The 17,209-nt window shown below is 41.5% G+C and overlaps 1 protein-coding gene across 5 annotated transcripts; it reads left to right on the top strand.

The window, feature by feature from the left end:
* The first annotated feature begins 2,522 nt into the window (after positions 1-2,522).
* ZNF330 (zinc finger protein 330) lies at positions 2,523-16,963 on the top strand. Of its 5 annotated transcripts, none has more exons than XM_027652883.1 (10): positions 2,523-2,602; positions 6,696-6,824; positions 7,098-7,117; positions 7,235-7,305; positions 9,409-9,488; positions 10,813-10,939; positions 11,671-11,775; positions 14,286-14,332; positions 15,457-15,574; positions 16,235-16,783. In XM_027652883.1, the coding sequence occupies exons 2-10, from the start codon at positions 6,705-6,707 to the stop codon at positions 16,510-16,512; spliced, it is 966 nt and encodes a 321-aa protein (XP_027508684.1). In that variant the 5' UTR covers positions 2,523-2,602; positions 6,696-6,704; the 3' UTR covers positions 16,513-16,783. The 5 variants fall into 5 exon arrangements, with proteins under 5 accessions (XP_027508684.1, XP_027508687.1, XP_027508686.1 ...); XM_027652886.1 differs by lacking the exon at positions 2,523-2,602 and adding an exon at positions 2,637-2,657; XM_027652885.1 differs by lacking the exon at positions 2,523-2,602 and adding an exon at positions 2,802-2,822.
* Positions 16,964-17,209: the final 246 nt, after the last annotated feature.

Here is a 17,209-nt window from a genome sequence, read left to right as displayed (position 1 = left end):
CTTGACTAGACAAATACCTTTGTCAGGCAGTGTAGGGAGGCCCTCACAGAGTCTTGTCCTGTTATCCCAGCAAGACAGTGGCCATTAAGCAAAGATATGACAGTTCTGATTCTCTGTAAGGTGATATGGAATGACAACAGTTCAGAGGCACACTCACTGCCCAGCCACTGCTTCTCTCACAAAGGTCACTGAAAACCCCTCTAAAAATGAGGCTGCTTCTCACTATTTTCTGCATGTAGCTTTGCAACAACAAATCTGCAACAATTCCCCTGAGACTAGTCCAGTGTTGCTAATGGAAATTCTGTAAGCTCTAAATTGGCTATTCTCATCTAATTTATTTTTTTATTCACTTGTATTACAGCCCTAGGCCACTTTACTTGTGCTGAAAAAAGGACGGTTTACTGTTCATGAGTGAAGTGACAAACTCCTGCCATCTAGAGGGTGGTTTCTGGAATATATTCGAGGCAGATACAGTTTCACAGGATAACGTAAAACTACGATAAAAATCTTGATGTCCACTTGTCTTCTTGGGGTTTTTCTAGATTTCTCCTTCTTCATTCATGACTTTATGTAAAAAATGCCCAGACAAATGAGAAGAAAATCATCACATCTGTGTATGTGTTGTGGGTCCCTTCCAACTCAGAGCATTCTATGACTGTTATTCTGTTTAAGAGTCCTTTCTTCAACAGTTTCCTTCATTCGTGAAAGGAGATTAGACTAGGATAATTATTCTAAAATAGATTAAAACTTTCTGTTTGTATTTTTTCCAATGTTATATAATTTATCCTCATCGTGTTCTTGCATTTATGGCTGCCTGAAACAGATTAGAATGGTCACAACTAGAATAAAAGAATATTGATGATTAATGGCCTTCATTAAGAAAAGTGAGAATTAGACAAAAAAAAGCACTGATATCTCACAAAAGATCATATTTCCTACTTCACCTAGGCTGCTAGGTAAACAGCATGTGGCCATGGCTACTGCCAATAATTAAAAATTACTTCTCCACACCATTTCTCAGGAAGAAGAAATGTCCAGTTAAGTGATCATCATGATTTTTTTTGTTTCTAAATAATAATGCTGTTTTCTGGGCATCCCACTAACCTAGTGTGAAGATTACATCTTGAAGGAAAAGTGTGACAAGCAAACAATTTGTTGGGGGAGATAAAACTCTGGCCTCACAAAAATTAGAAGATTCTTCCTGGAAAGGTGATGGTGGACAGGCCTCTTCCACTAAGCCAAAATCACATCCATAACCAGTAGTCAACTTTCAGAAAGAAATGCATGACCAAGTGTGACGTGAAGCAACACAATCACCCCACCCGAGGGAATGGATGATCAAAGCACACAAAACAGTGCCCCAGGACTTATTTGTATGAAATATGTATCAAACCCTTCCTAGGCAAAAGACTGAAATACACTGGAATGTGATCCATGCACTCATCTTCATTTGAATACCTATACAATACACCTTCTAATGATTTTCACGAAGGGTTTTCTAGGTAATATCCATCTATGTGACTTGTATAACCTCAGGCCAGACAGAGCTGTGTACAGGGGTCTTTTATAGCATGGGTATTATTTCCATTTTTAAACTACACTGTATGCCTACCATTAAGATTAATCAATACTTCATTTTAAAAACAGATGGACCCACTAATTAAATATTTCAGCGACAACTTTTCAGGTGCCAATTACAATCACAACTAATTTTTGCAATTATTATGATGTCCTAAATTTGGTCTCTGTCAAGCGAAAGTTGTGGTGGCAATTGACACAAAAGCAAACAAAACTTGAGGATGGAACACCCAGTGATCAGGAACATCCATGCAAACAGCTTGGAAAAGCTTTTTCAGTGATTTCCGAACCACCGTGAAACGGATGGCATGTTTTAAGCGAGTAGAGAGATTATATTGGAGTTTATTGGAATTTGGGTTGCTCAGCCTGGAGAAGGCTCTGGAGAGACCTCACCACAGCCTTTCAGTGCATAAAAGGGGCTCTCAAAAAAGAGGGAAAGTGGCTCTTTACATGGGCACATAGTGATGGGACAAGGGGGGAATGGTTTTAAAGCAAAAGATGAGAGATTTATATTAGATACAAGGACAACACTCTCATTGTGGGGGTGGTGAGGCCCTGGCACAGGCTGTCCTGCAGAGCTGTGGGTGCCCCATCCTTGGAAGTGTTCAAGGCCAGGTTGGATGGTTCTCTGAGCAACCTCGCCTAGTGGACGGTGTCCCTGTTTTAATCGAAGAAGATGAAAGTGCAGGCCGGTGCAGTTCTTATAACCAAGTGCTTCGTAGCACGCAAGATGCAGGTGCCAACTGCTCCTGTTTTATGATGCCTCCCTCCAAAACTCTGGCAACACCTTTCCCTGCAGCGCGAACACCTGCCATTTCCCGGCTCCCAACTCGCGGGCACACTGCGATCCCGTGAGGAGAAAGGGCAGGATGCCTATCCTGGGATTCTTGTTTCCCTCCCCGACTCCCCTCAGGCGCGGCCCCGCGGCCGCCCCCGGAACGTTCGCGCCGGGCGGCGCGGGCCGGGCGGGCAGCGCACCGCGGAGAGCCGGCGCTTCCGGCTTCCGCACGGCCGCCGGAGCCAGGTGGGAGCGGGGAACGGGGAAGAGGGGAAAGGAAGCTACGAACGGCGACAGGGAGGTGGGATAGGGGAGCGGGAAGTGGGAGGGAGCGCTGGGGACGATAGGGGGTGGGTTGGGGGCGCTGAGGGTCCCGGTCTCCCGCGGCTTCCCTGCCCTAGCGAGCGAAGCGGTGCCTGGCTTCCCCGTGTCCAGGTCCCTGGAAGCACGGAGCGCGGCCATCCAGGTTGGCAGCTGATGCCGTGGCAGGGCTCGCCGGGCTCCCGGCGGGACGAGGTGCCGCTCCCGAGCAGGGAATGTGCCGGAGAGGTGCCTGAGGAAGCCCCCCCAGCCCTCTGCGCTGACCAGCGGGGCAGCCCCCGGGCGCTGCGGTCCCACGGTGCAGTTTGTAGCCGCTTTGCTTCCAAAAGATGGAGTAAGTCACGGCACATCACAGTGCCAGGACAATTGTTATGAACTACTGCTAATGCGGATTTATTTATTTTTTTTTAACGCTGTAATTTTTGTATGAGTGGTAGAACAGATTTTGAATACGTGTGAGGTAGAAAGTATTTGATGGCCAAGTATAAGAACGCTTGGAACACAGAAAGCCTCTTTTGGGTGTTGGTGTTTGTGGGATGACAAGGGTAACCTACCAGCTCCCCTGCCCCACCAATGAATTGCTTGTTTCAGCTCTTCATGATGTGGTTCCTATACCACAAGATAATACAACACGAGGCAATGTCCTGCTCAGCACAGGAGATCCAGAAATCTGCTGGTGCAGTCAGTGTGTGTCTTTGGGACCTCCACAAGGGCATGGTGTGACTCCAGCAGAACTTGGATACCAGGTGCTGTTAATGTATCTTACACAGCACAGCCATCAGTTAAAGTACACAGTCTTTGGGGCTATGGGTGGGAGTTCTGCCTGTGGTCTTTGCCTGTGTTTACCTCAACATATGATGCAGCACATGAGCAACAGCAGGTGAAAATTTACAGGATGGAACCTGGTGCTACAGACCCAGTACTCACATAACACACATTAGGGCTTTTGCTTTGAGTTGCTGCTCACCTCATACACAGCCTTTTGATACCTGGCCCTGCACAGGACCATCCCCAAGATTCACACCATGCACCTGAGAGTATCATCCAAATGCTTCTTGAACTCTGTCAGGCTTGGAGCTGTGACCACTTCCCTGGGGGGGCTGTTACAGCACGTAACCGTCCTCTGGTGGAAGAACCTTTTTCTGATACCCAACTTAAACCTTCCCCGACACCACTTCCAATATCTGAACTCTGTGCTTTCTTGTGCCACAGCATCAGCCCTTAAGCTGGAGAGCCACACTCACTGCTGCAGCTGCTGCTCTGGCCCAGCGTTTAACTCCCAAGTAGGAAACTTCAAATGGAGAAAACGCCCTTGTGCAGAACTCTTCCCATTTCAGGGGCTCCCACACTCCATGGGGCAGCATGGCCATACCCTCTGGGGCTGAGGAGGGATTCCAAATGCACTTTTCTCTCCTGAAGGGTGCATGGGAAAGTCAGCAGATTCCACCGGGGCTTTGCTGCCTGAGCATTTGGCAAAGGTGTGTCAAAAGTGGAGGTAGAACATACAGCAGAGGCATTTAAGTACTAATCAGTGGTTTCAAAAGAGACGATACTCTGCTTTGAAAGGAATTGCATGTAAACAAAGCTTATGCTGTCATAATTTCTGGAACCATAACACTATTAAGCTCTAATCCAGAATTTAAAAGAAGGTAAGTTTCCTAAAAAATTTGAACTCAGGGCAAAGAAAACAAACAAATCTTAAGTGGAAGCTCAGAGGGAAAGAGTGATAAGAATATTCATCTATAGGATGTTGTTACTGGATGGTGTCTGAAAGCCTGGATTGACTCCATAGCTTTGTTAAAAGGACCTGACATTGCAGTTCTGTTGTTACTTAGTTTAGTGCAGCTTTCTAAAAACTGCCACTTAGAAGGTTTCTAATAACCTGTGTCCTCAGTAGTCATTGAGGCAGTGCTTTCCATGAAAACAGTTTGTCACTTTGGTGCTTTGGATTATGTTGTAATGGGAAGAAGTCAAGGTATAAATACTAACCATTAGATTCTGTTGTTAAATCAGCATTTGAGTTGTCTGAAAATTCGTGTGCAGCCTCATATTGGACTGAAATGTCACGCTCTAGAATGATGACAGTTGCCAGCAGGCAGCGCAGCAATATAGTTTTGACTACAAAATATGACACTAATACAATTTAAATACTGTGCAAAATGCTGCAGGGTGAGAAAACTGATTTATGTGTGCTATCAAACCCAAATTTTAGTATTTGGTCAGGACAATATATTTCTATGTTCAGGAAAGTTAGGATTCGTCGGTTTATTTTATAAGACCTTTTGAACATTTTTCTTCCAAGCTTAAGATGCTAGAATTGGCTGCCTGTTACGGCTGAAACTATCCTTGCAGATGGTAGCATGCATGTCTGCTTGGAGTTAGGGATGAGGCTGAGGAGAGCAGGTACCTCTCACTTCCTTAGGCCAGTGGCCCTGATATCCACCCACAGACCCTACTGGAATCAGCAGAGGTTGCCTGGGCAGAGCTGTCTCATCGTGTGGGCCAGTTTTTGCCAAGCTCCAAGTCTGCGGTGATTTTCTTCAAACTCCTTAAGTGGAGATTGAGATGTTAAGATGACACTTGAGTCTCAATTACCAATTGTCTGAAGGTGTTTTTCTGCAGATTTAGAAATCAGAGGCAGAGCAAGGGCCACTGGTAGGTGTACTTGTAGCTAAAAGAACTGTTGTACAAGTGCAGTGTGTGTTGGGGCAGCTTGCTGGAGGGGCCAGGTTTTTGAAACAGAAGCACTGGTGAGGTACCAAAATAAGAGCTAAACACCTGGAAAGATCCAGCCATCCTATTGTCTGCAAGGGAGTGTGATTTGTTAGCTGCAACACAACGAAGTGGGTTCGTAGAATTGAGAGTATTTTTTTTTAGAACAGGCAATTTTTTTGTCAGTGGAGAGATCATCACCTCATCCTTAGCTGCTTTCTCATTCCCATGCTTGCTAAGTGAACTGGTGCCCCTTTAACCGTCTTCCACCATCAAGTTGTGCTAATCTGGGCCTTGGTGGTGTTTGTTGGTTTGGGTTTAGTTTTGTTTTTAACCTGTATCTGTTTTAGAACAGGACACCAAGAACAGTTACATCATCAGAAATAAGGGGATGATAAAGATGGAGCCTAAGGAAGTGCCTGTGTTGATGAGAGAAATTCTTACATCAGGCCACACCTTGAATCTCTCAGTTGTCCATTTCATGGAGTCAGGATAATCCTTGCCTAATTTATTATAAACACAAAGTAAACTAAGCATATGTGAGTACTGCACAGTTCATTGTGGACATGGCAAGAAACCAGTGGGCTGATTGTTTGCCTGATGGTCTCACCACTGTGTTGCACTGGTTCCCTCCTAGAATGTTAGAATGGAACCAAATGGAACTAACTTAGTGTAAATCCTTTTTGGAAAACAATGGTGTCTTCAAAGCAATGCATGCTCATCTCTTCATTATTGCAAATATGCTAGAATGATAAATAAGCAGCACAAACATCCCTTTGTCATAGCTCTTAAATCTGTATAATGACATTTTGTTTTCTCAGCCTTCATGAAGTGTGAAATTTGCATTTTTGGAGTACACCACTTTTTGCTTACCTGAAGAATGCTTTTTAACTGAATGAAGCAGTTACTGAGAATAAGATGTGAAAGAGGAAATGAGCTGAATATTTTCCTTATTAAACAGACAAGGCAAACCAAAACCAGAGGCCCATCACAAACAAGCCCACAAACATAGTGGTTTCCTTTTTTTTTCCAAGACAGAACACTTCAAAGATAGTTCAACACAAAGTTGAGGACAGCAAATTCTTTTTCAGATCACAAGATTCTTTATGGTTCATCACATGGCTCTTCCTCATGGACTGGCCCCTTCTTCTGCCTTTGAAAAGAAACTTTCAGAAAAGGAAATGAATGAAGCACAGTTAACCTGTGAACTCCAAGATGCAGTTTTAGTGGATGTGTCATGTGTATCCATGTATTTACATACATAATTCTGTGTGCATTCATCACATACCTATTTTTCCCCCCACAGATAGTGAATATGCCTAAAAAGAAGACTGGTGCTCGTAAGAAAGCTGAGAACCGTCGAGAACGTGAAAAGCAGATAAGGGCTTCAAGAGCCAACATAGATTTGGCCAAACATCCTTGTAATGCTTCAATGGTAAAATAACCTAAAGTATTTTATATTAAAATACGTTATTTTAAATCATGTTAAACCGGTGATAATACATAAATGTATTTAGTGCCATAAGAATGTCATTCTTCCTACTGTTCCTCCTTTATATTTAAGCTTAAATTTGCATTAGATGTATAATATTGAATAGAAAGTTTGGATTCTAATCATAAGAATTCAGAGTCCCTGTAGGTGTCTCCAAATTTTATATATTTTACCTAGAATGAAAATAATGACCAGTGTTTTATTTCTTCTTTTTAGGAATGTGATAAGTGCCAAAGGTAAGAATTTTTTCCCTTCTAAAACCAGTAGTTTAATATTAATTAGTTTCAAACATCTCACGGGTCTTTTTTAATGCTTGCTTTCTTTTTCTTTTGGTTCCTTCTCCATGTGCCTAGACGACAGAAGAACAGAGCTTTTTGCTACTTCTGTAACTCTGTTCAGAAATTACCCATTTGTGCACAATGTGGTGAGTAGAATTAATGAATGAAAGGTGTCCTCAGTCCTGTTTGTGGTGTTAAACTCTCAGTACCTTTGTTAGAGTACCTTTGTCTAGAAGTACCTTTGTGGTTTGTGGATCAGGTTCTTTTAAATCTGCTGTGAATACCCTCCTTGAGAAGTGACCTTGTTTGGTCATGCACTAATGTGTGTGCCTCTGACCTCCAGAGGTTTGCAAGTCTGGGCTTGCCTTCAGCATTTGATCTTTGGAAGAATATGTCTCACTGCCTTTTGGGTTTGAGAATATCTGACTGTTTCCGTACATTTACCATGTGGGGTATTGTTTGGTAATGGTAGCAAAACTAGGAATGCTCTGACTGCTGGCAAGGCACCAAATACTGTTTTTTTAGGGATTATATAATTTCTAGTCAGTTCAATATCAATTAAAGCAACAGTACATTATTCATCTTGCATGGGGTTGTAATGTAGTATACTGCTTATTTTATTTATATGGGCTAGAGGGCTGATGCTTTGAAATTAGAAGAAAAGGACTCCTAGTGACGAAGCTCTGCTCTGAATCAGACTAAGATGCCCTTTGTTTTCAAACAGCTGCTTGCTTGCAAGAGATGTCAATATTCATTTCTTACTGAGGTGAATTTTGTTGTTTCGCTGTTCCAACACATCCTTGCAGATTTTCAATTTGTCATTAAGCAATTTGGCTGTTTTGTTGTTTGACTCTCAGAGCTGCTGACATCTGCAGCTTCCAGTGCCTTTGTTGTGACCTGCAGATTCTGAGCGTTTCTGGGAGCCAGGCTGTTAGTGTGCACTGGCAGTGTGTTATCCTTCATGAGTCTTCCTTCTGTCATCATGCAGTGAAGTACTAAAAACATCTGTCTGAAGTTGACTCCTGTGGTGTTGAGTTTATTTTAATCTGGAGTATGTTTCTAGAGGAAAAGCATTCCTATCAACAACCGTAAAATTATGTTGAGTCCAAGGGTTTTCCAAACAAAGACCACCAGAGCTGTTTCATGCTTGATCTAGGGGGACAGACACTACAAACCAACAGCACCTTCCTTAGAGAAGTCCCTGAGGGATGGGAGCAAGGTAGCTGTACTACAGTGCTCCAGACTGAGTAATGCCCCCCCCCCTCATTGCCCAGCTCAGCCCACCACTGGTACTTCCTCACCCTCCAAGGGCCCTTTGGTAACTGACTGTTGGTGTAATGCAAAACTCTGCATACTGGGATTTAAGTATTTTCAGAGTAGAATTTGGTTTTTCAGGCCTTGAGTGGGTGGGCAGGGAGCACCTTGCTGTTGGTTTCTCTAAGCAGGCAATAACAGACACACCAAAGGGGTCCATGGCAGCACAACTTGAATCAGTGATAAAACTCCACTGCAGTAGCCTGAGCTGACTACAAAGTCTTTTTGTGGATCTGTATAACTGCAGACAGAGTGTGGATCTTTCTGGTAGAGCTGTTTATGTCAGAGACAAGGACTAGGAGAAAATTGTCACCCTTGCTGCTTGCTTGTGTCAGAATGACTTTTAGGTGCAGGCTGTGGCTTTTTCTCCCACCTGTCCCCTGTATTTAAAGTGAATTATTTTTTCTAGAATCTAATCTATGTTTTTTTAAAAAGAAAAAAACCAACAAAACAACCAACAACCGAAAAAACCACGTATCCAAGTACTTGCAAGTAATTAAACACATGGCTTTTTTTCTTGTGCCTTGCACACAGCATGTGCTGCTTTTATGATGGGACAGAACCAGCAGCAGATTTAAATACAGGTTTTTAAGATATCGTGGCTTGACTTTGACCTTAGTTTTGTTCTTTGGTTTGTTTTGACATTTGACATTTTTGCCAGTGCCTCAAAACAGAGCAAAACCAACACATTGCCTTTTTATCTCAGTACAGGGGCAAGAGGTTTTGGCTGAAAAGAGACAATAATTTAACCTAAGGGAGATGTGAAAGTGGGTTGCAGGATGCAGCAATAATTCAGACATCTTTATTTGCATTATTTTTACCTAGATTTACAGTTAGGCTCAGGTATTTAGTAAAGTGCTGTTCTTATATGAACATGCATTCTACTGTTTTTTCTACAGTTTCCTTATGGTTGCTTGCCTTTTTATTTTAAACAGGAAAAACCAAATGCATGATGAAGTCTTCAGACTGTGTCATAAAACACGCTGGTGTGTATGGTACTGGACTAGCAATGGTGGTATGTATACAAAATTAAAGCCTTTTTAGCAGTATGAGGTTATTTTGTGCAAATCTTTCTGAAAGAAGATAGAACAGCTTTATGGAATGATAGCATGTACCGTGCCAAGTTTTTTTCCCCCCTTGTTTTACTATAAGAAACTGATTTTTCCCTTATACTGAAAACTGAAATTTTGCATTTTTAGATTCAGCTCCTGCAAGCTCCAACACATCCTGGATGCTAGTGGATCTGTCTTGGTGTCAGGCTCTTAAGCACATGCATGAACAGCACTGGAGCTTACATGCCCCATATCCAATTCTCAGTCTTCATTACAATCCAGGATCATTCTGCAAAGACCTGCAGACTTTTGTTACTGTTGTCTTAGTATTGCAGAGATCATCAGTATCACAGAGAGGAATCTGTTCCATAGCATTAGGGAGGAATTTTACTTAACATAAACCCTCATCTGGGCTCATAAAGGAGATAATCATAGCTTCAGGCCTTTGAATTTTTGTTCTAAGGACAGGTTAGTGTCTCCATTCTGGAAAGCAAGGTTTGACATGTCACAGCCTCTAGATTAAGTGCTATGTGGACTAAACCTCTGTCCTGTTTCCACCTCCAGTTGACAGTCAGCTTTTCTCAGTAACACAGCTTGCCTTTACATTCTGATGTTCTTGAGCTCATCCCATGCATTCACTCATGCAGTAGTGAATGCCTCAACAATTAATTTGCATTCACATTGTTTTCTTAGTTTTGTGTGCATGTAATGCACATGGTAGTTAGTTACATATGGGCTGAGGAGGCTTCTTAAATGCTACCTTTAAGGACAGCTGATGTGAAGATCTTGTAATTTAATCAAAATGAAAGTTAGAGTCTAACTTACTTCTGATTAGTTAATTGATCTTTGCTCTCTGCAGGGATGTGCTCTAATATAACATGGTTTAAAATCTGAATGAGTGACTTCGGCTGTAAGAAACTATTGGCATTTTTCACGTCTTTTTTGAAATTCCTTTTTTGCCAAAACACTGTTATCCTTTGTGGATCTCAGGTTTCAACCGGAGGACAAAATTTTCATGCACACAATTTAAGAAAATAAATGTAAAAGACAGAAAAAGGGGAAAAGCAAGTTATTGTGCATCATATTTAGCCCTGCAGAAATGAATAACAAACAAGATGAACTGAGGAGCAGCTTGATAGGAATACAGATGAGGTTCAATACTCTCCCAGTCAACCGAAATGAAGCCACTGAGGGAAGGGATACGAGGATACATTGAGGACTATGGAGTCAGAGTGTCTCTCTAGGTATTGCAGAAGCTCAGAGGTGATAATCTTTCTGTAATTGCAGGGTGCAATCTGTGATTTCTGTGAAGCTTGGGTGTGTCACGGGAGGAAGTGTCTCAGCACACACGCGTGTATCTGCCCTCTCGCAGATGCAGAATGTATTGAGTGTGAAAGAAGTGTCTGGGACCATGGTAGGTTGCTCACGTGTAAAAATAAGAAAATGTAAATTGCATTGCTTAGGATACTGCACCTTTATTCTTAACAGCATTTTTAATCCTCACTGATTAGTCCTTGCAAGTATGTTTGTTCAAAGCAAGGATTCTCCCCGTTTTAAAAAGAGACATTATGCAGTGGGGACACTAAACAACCTGCTCAAGAACATACAGTGCTCAAGTCAGGGATGATTGTGTCATCTAAAGTATAATGGTTCTATCAGCCTAATTATTTGCATAATTAAGAACTGCATCAAATTGCCAACACAGTCTTCTACCATTCCCACTCTGTTCTTCTGCACTAGCACAGGTATTTGGATTCAAAATTGCTTAGCAAACCATACTGGTCTCGATTTGTGGAATCCTTTAAAGTGTTTATTCCAAGCTTATATCAGAGCTAAGGGGATGGGAGGGAAGGAGACTGGATGAGAATATGATCTGATTTAAGGAAAATACTTAACGCTGTAGTTGAATTAAAGAAAAGTACTAGAAGTAATACTCTTTTTATATTTATGCTGGCTTGTATTGTAGGAAACAAGGTATTTGTCAGTGTAAAAATGGATGGCAGTGCCTAATTTAGGACTTTGTTGAAGCATTAGTGACAGAAGGGAGACCTGGTTTTCCATCAAAATTACTGCCTAAACTGTTTGCAGAGCAGAACTTGATGCCTGTGCCCGTTGCTGATTATTTTGCCTTGATAAATCTTTCAGGAGGCAGAATATTCGCCTGCTCTTTTTGCCATGATTTCCTCTGTGAAGATGATCAGTTTGAACATCAAGCCAGCTGCCAAGTTCTGGAAGCAGAGACGTTTAAATGTAAGTTAGTTATTCATAGTCCCTTTCACCAGAGCTAAGCAGAGTCTCCACTTGCTTCCTCTGTGCTCCAGAATACTCTCTTATCACCTTTCCCAGCCTTTGCCTTTTTTGTGTGTGCCAGCTCTTGGTATTCAGTTATCCAGACTGGAACTTTTGTCTCTGACTTTCCTCCATGCCAGAGTATACATGGCAGTTGTTTTCCTGCCAGGCTCTTACAGGCCTCCCATGGGAAGCTGCCTTTGCAGGAGCCAGCAGTCTCCAAAGTTGGAGTGTTGGCAGTGGCCAGGACTGCAGCAAAAGAGCTGGAACTGCTGATGCTGCTTTTTTACTCCACAAAGCTCTGCAGGCAGGAGGAGCTGTCTTCCACTCTTCTGACCATGTGATGAGCTATTTCTAGATACCTGTTCCTCGTGGAAAACAGCTGCCCCAAACAATGCCACCTCTGTTAGGCTGGCTAAACTTTCCCACGTTGCTGTGGAAGGCCTGTGTGTTGATGAAGAGCTGGCAGCTGTTGAAGTCCTGAGGAAGGCCATGACTCAGTCAGGAGCCATCATCTGATTCAGGGAGACACAGTGAACACAGAAGGAAGTGACAAAAATAGTCCAGAGCATGATTTCCATTTTCATTTCCCAACTGAACAGTGGACATGTATGTCAGTAATGTATCAGGCGTTGATACATGTCCACTCTTGCTGGGTAAAAACCAGGTAGCTGAAGACTTTATGTCCTGTTGAACTTTGATTAATTGTGTGGACAAAACTGAAACTGGTGTTTATAAGAGGACATGATGGCAATCCCTGACTTTGCTCACTCACTGCTCATCTCTGGCTGAAACAGGGAAATTTCAAGGGAAGGTAAAAAAACACCCCACAAAATAAAACACCAACAAGCCAAGACTATGCATGTTTGAAATAACTAAATTTTTGTAGAAGTATTTCTTCTCTATCCACCATGAATGACTATTTAGTTTATCTCATGAGACATCTGTTTGTCCTTTCTAAAACTTGCCTGTATTTTAACTATAAAGTTATTTTCAGTCATTATTGTAGAAACTCAAGGTGCTCTTTATCTTAAGAATATTTTCTTTAGAACTGACCAATCTCTTGTCCTAATTTATCTCTCCTGGTTTAGAATGTTTGTTGATTTCAATGTTCTAGTTGGTGTCTTTAGAAATCTCTTATCTCTTTTTCATCTCCCATCCTTTTGTTCCCAGCCAGCTGTTCTCTGAGCCTTCCTTAGCTTCCCTTGATGTATTCTACCTGAATACCTTCCTGCATAGCAATGCTGAAGCAGCAACAGCTGTTCCACAAGAATGGTTTTTCAATGATTGTTGGAAGCTTTTAATTCACAGATGTCATCACACCCTGAATAGGGCAAAAGTTTTTTTGAGGTTTTTTTCACTGTGTTCAATGTTTTGTGGCACAGCACTGACTTGGAAAAGATACAGGATTTTTATCAGTGTGTGATAGCAAGATTATAAAACCTGTACTTTTACAGAATACAGAAACTCTAAATGTGGTCATGCAATTGTAGTCTAAATCCATTCTAGCTGTGAAAAGGGTAGTGTTACTTCCCATCGCTATCTGAGAGAAGTTTTTTAAAGTGCAGATACTCAAGAAATGACAAATATAAATGCATTATCATTTCCATCTTTAAGCACATGACAGAGCTCTAAATCCCATGGCTGTCCTGCTCGTGTGGAGAACTTGTGATATTTATTATTCAAAAACTTCGCTGTCACAGGGGCAAAGCAAGGTGAAAGGGAATAAATACTCACACAGAGACTGATAAAATACATATTACTGCTTCTCGAGGAGTAACTATTCACCCAGCTTCACATTTCTGCCGATTCCTGAGTGTTTGCCTTTACTGTACTCCCTCTAGTGGAGTAAGAAAACAATTTGAAGCTCAAGACAAGTTAGATTTTGGGCACTGATTCTGCTCTTTACAGCTTGTGTGCCAGGTCCAGTTCTTTAACACAGATAGACTTTCATATGAACTTGTGTGCAATCAAGTGCATTTCCAGATGATATGACAGAAAATATGGAACATCAGGTGCATTTCCAGATGATATGACAGAAAATATGGAACATAACATTTCTAGGTTTTGAAGTTTGCAAGCTTTAAGTGTTCTCATGTCACTAGCACTCCTTTTGGTGTGTGAGAAAAGGAGAAGCAATATGGTTGCTTAATACCAAATTTCTTCTGAAACTTCTGTTTTTAAAAGTTTGGAAGCTCAAGAAATAATTAAACTTTTTCCCCTCTTGATGTTTTTTAGTTTTTGGTATCAGATTACATTAATAACATGAGGCTTAGGATTGAAAAAAAAAAATCTAGTAAAAGGGTACTATGTGGTAAAATGGCTGATTCACATTGCCATCGTACAGTTATGTCAGGGAATTAAAAACAAATGCCTCAGTAATGGTATTACATACTTTTACAAGGTTTTAAACACATCACACATCTGCAGTTTCCAAGTACTGAATTTGATATATTGACTTTCTCCAACAGGTGTTTCCTGTAACAGGCTTGGGCAGCACTCGTGCCTGCGTTGTAAGGTAAAGAGTAAAGACAGTTGTGGGTAGCTGTGATTTTAGGTTCATTCTTCTTGGTCTCCAAGGCTGGTGTCAGGTCTTGTCATGTCTTCCTCTCCATTATTAAAAAAATGTAATATTTTTGTGTTATATTTTAGGGGGCAGACCTCTGGGGGGCAGAAGGTCTTTTATCTGTGCTTGCCTGTTAACCATTAGCCAGTGTAGTGCATCGTTATGCCAGCTCAGGTGATCTTCACTTTGTCCAGCCCTCTTAGTTTAAATTGGGCCTGTACCATGTTGGGTCTTTAAAAAAAAACAACAAAACAACAAAGCAAATCCTTGGCCTTGAACAGAATCCAAGGCTTTGTAATATGTTTGATACGGTGTGGATCTACAATCATTAAAAAAGTTGGGTTTTTTTTAAACAGTGAAGTTTAACGGTCAATCTGAGCAGAAATTGCTGCAGCCTGGATCCAATAGAAATAATCTCCACAGCTAATCCAGTTTTACATGTGAACAGACTAACTTGTTGACATCAGACTCATGGTTTTACACACTCAGAAATCATTTTGTATAAAAAGTTCCACCTGCTTCATCGTCAGCATTGCCCAGATTTCTCCAAATGCTGGTTCATTGCCTGCTCTTACTCTTCTTACCCTCCATATGTTTTCCTGCACTCTCCCATGGCATTGATGGCATATTTCAAATTGTTCCTTTCTCTGGGTATCTTCACTGCACCCTGGTGCTCAGCATGTGAACTTCCTGTCTCTAGTTCTTGCCTTTAGGCCACTGCATAATGTTCTGGCAAATATCTCATTGTGTTTTATTTAGGCTTGTCAGTGTAAACCCAGGTTTGCCAGGATCCTCGTGGGCAGCACTACAATCCAGCCCTCGAGTACATTACTTTCTCTGCTTGTTTTTTGGCACTTTTATGCAGCCTCTTCCCCAGGAAGCTGTGGAACTACATTCAGCACAGAGTGGTTGTGCTGTGCACAGACCCACATCCACTGCAGATAGACCTCATTAAATTTTAATCCCAACCAGAAAACCCTGCTGCTGTTAAAACAGGTTTTCTGCTTGCTTCTTGCTGAAGAATATGCTTCTATGATTAAAACATTTAGCCTTTTTATTCTCCCTTCAACCCACAGGCTTGTTTCTGTGACGACCATGTGCGAAGTAAGGTCTTCAAGCAGGAAAAAGGAAAAGAGCCTCCTTGCCCTAAATGTGGCCACGAAACTCAGCAGACAAAGGATCTGAGCATGTCAAGTAAGCCAGCTTCTCTAGCTAACAAGCCATACAAGTGCCATTGGTGACTACTTTTCTGCCTAGGAACACTTGAGTAAAATCTGGTTACTTTTAATTGTTTTGCACAGCTTTGCTGCATTTGTTTTGGGAAGAACTTTCTGAATTATAGAATTGAGCAGTCTCATTCTTAATCATTAATTGATTTCAATACAGTGAAAGCTTTTGTTTAGTTTAAGATTTTAGTTGTGGAAAAAAATGAAAAAAAAAAGTAAATCACCACTTAATTCCTTATTTCATGTACAAGAAGCTGATTAATGAATTTCAAAATGTGTTTTGATATGTATACAATCTACCCCAACCACTCTTGAATAAATCACCATATGTATTATGTCTGCAAAGCACACATCCAGTCGCAGGTCTTCTTGGCTAGAGTACCAAAGGATTATCCTAAAAACCTAAGACATACTTGGGGGGGCAGTTCCTGTTTATACAGACTTGGCTGCACTTCCATGTGCAGCAGCAGAAAGAGTCTGTTAGAGTAAGGATTGAATCTGGAAATGTCAGATTTAGAAAAAGACTGCCTAACATCGTGCATTCTTCAAATAGTGAAAAAAGGGATAGAAAGGGAACGTGGGATTGCTGTTGAGGGGTGGGAACATGATGGTTTTTCTCTGCCTGCAGCCCGCTCCTTGAAGTTTGGCCGACAGACTGGAGGAGAAGATGCAGATGGAGCTTCTGGTTATGATGCCTACTGGAAAAATCTCTCCTCCAGCAAGACTGGAAATGCAGGTGACCGTGAGGATGAATATGATGAATACGAAGCAGAAGATGATGATGAAGATGACAATGATGAGGGAGGGAAGGATTCAGATTCTGAGACCACAGATGTCTTCAGCAATTTGAATTTAGGAAGGACCTATGCTAGTGGGTATGCACATTATGAGGAATCAGAAGATTAAGCCTAGTATGCTGGCAAGCTAAAAACACTTGGAAGGAGCCAAGCAATGCTTCACTGAGTTGTGTACACGCCAGTAGGATAGCTCTATCAGGTACTTACATATCGAAGTTAGAGAATTAAGAGTGTGGGACTTCTGCTGTAACTCCAAGGGGGACTTTTCTTTTATATTGAACCAATGGTTTTGGGACTGGGGGAAAAAATCAGAATGTTTTTATTCCCCTAAGCAGCAGAAGGTTGTGTCCCCGAGTTACTGAGTATAATGGTTCAATGCCATTTTCCCCTATCAACATGGGAATGTGGGAGAGCTGTAGAACTTGCTTCCATTTGCTCATCAGAGATTAAGTTATTTTTTACAATCATTTTGTTAACTGATTTCATACATTAATGCAGTGGTGGGTTGGTGACTGCATTTTGTTTTGGTCTGCACAATAAAAGTCAACTGCATTCTCTAATGAACTGTCATAAATATTGATCTCCCTTGAATAGTTGGAAAGCAGGTTGTATACAAAGTGTGAATTGACACTAAAATAACTTCCTTGTTTATGTAGGTATGGCAGATTAATGTCTTTTTCTGTGTACTTGCCCATCACCCCTTCAGCATTTTTAGTGTTAGATATTAATTGGTGGGGCTATATGCAGTCATTACAAGTTCACCCCAGATAATCAAAACTTTTATGGCAATAAAAATGTTCATGTAT

The sequence above is a fragment of the Corapipo altera genome, unplaced genomic scaffold (assembly GCF_003945725.1).
Source record: "Corapipo altera isolate COAL_440 unplaced genomic scaffold, ASM394572v1 69, whole genome shotgun sequence".
Lineage (NCBI taxonomy): Eukaryota > Metazoa > Chordata > Aves > Passeriformes > Pipridae > Corapipo > Corapipo altera.
Note: the sequence above shows the minus strand (reverse complement) of the source record. Positions and strands in the feature narration are given on the sequence as shown.

Coding starts and splice junctions, on each gene's coding strand:
- ZNF330 (XM_027652881.1), top strand. CDS start 3,214: ATGACAAGGGTAACCTACCAGCTCCCCTGCCCCACCAATGAATTGCTT. Junction 3,424..6,695: donor CAGCAGAACTTGGATACCAG/GTGCTGTTAATG, acceptor TTCCCCCCACAG/ATAGTGAATATGCCTAAAAA. Junction 7,306..9,408: donor ACCCATTTGTGCACAATGTG/GTGAGTAGAATT, acceptor TATTTTAAACAG/GAAAAACCAAATGCATGATG.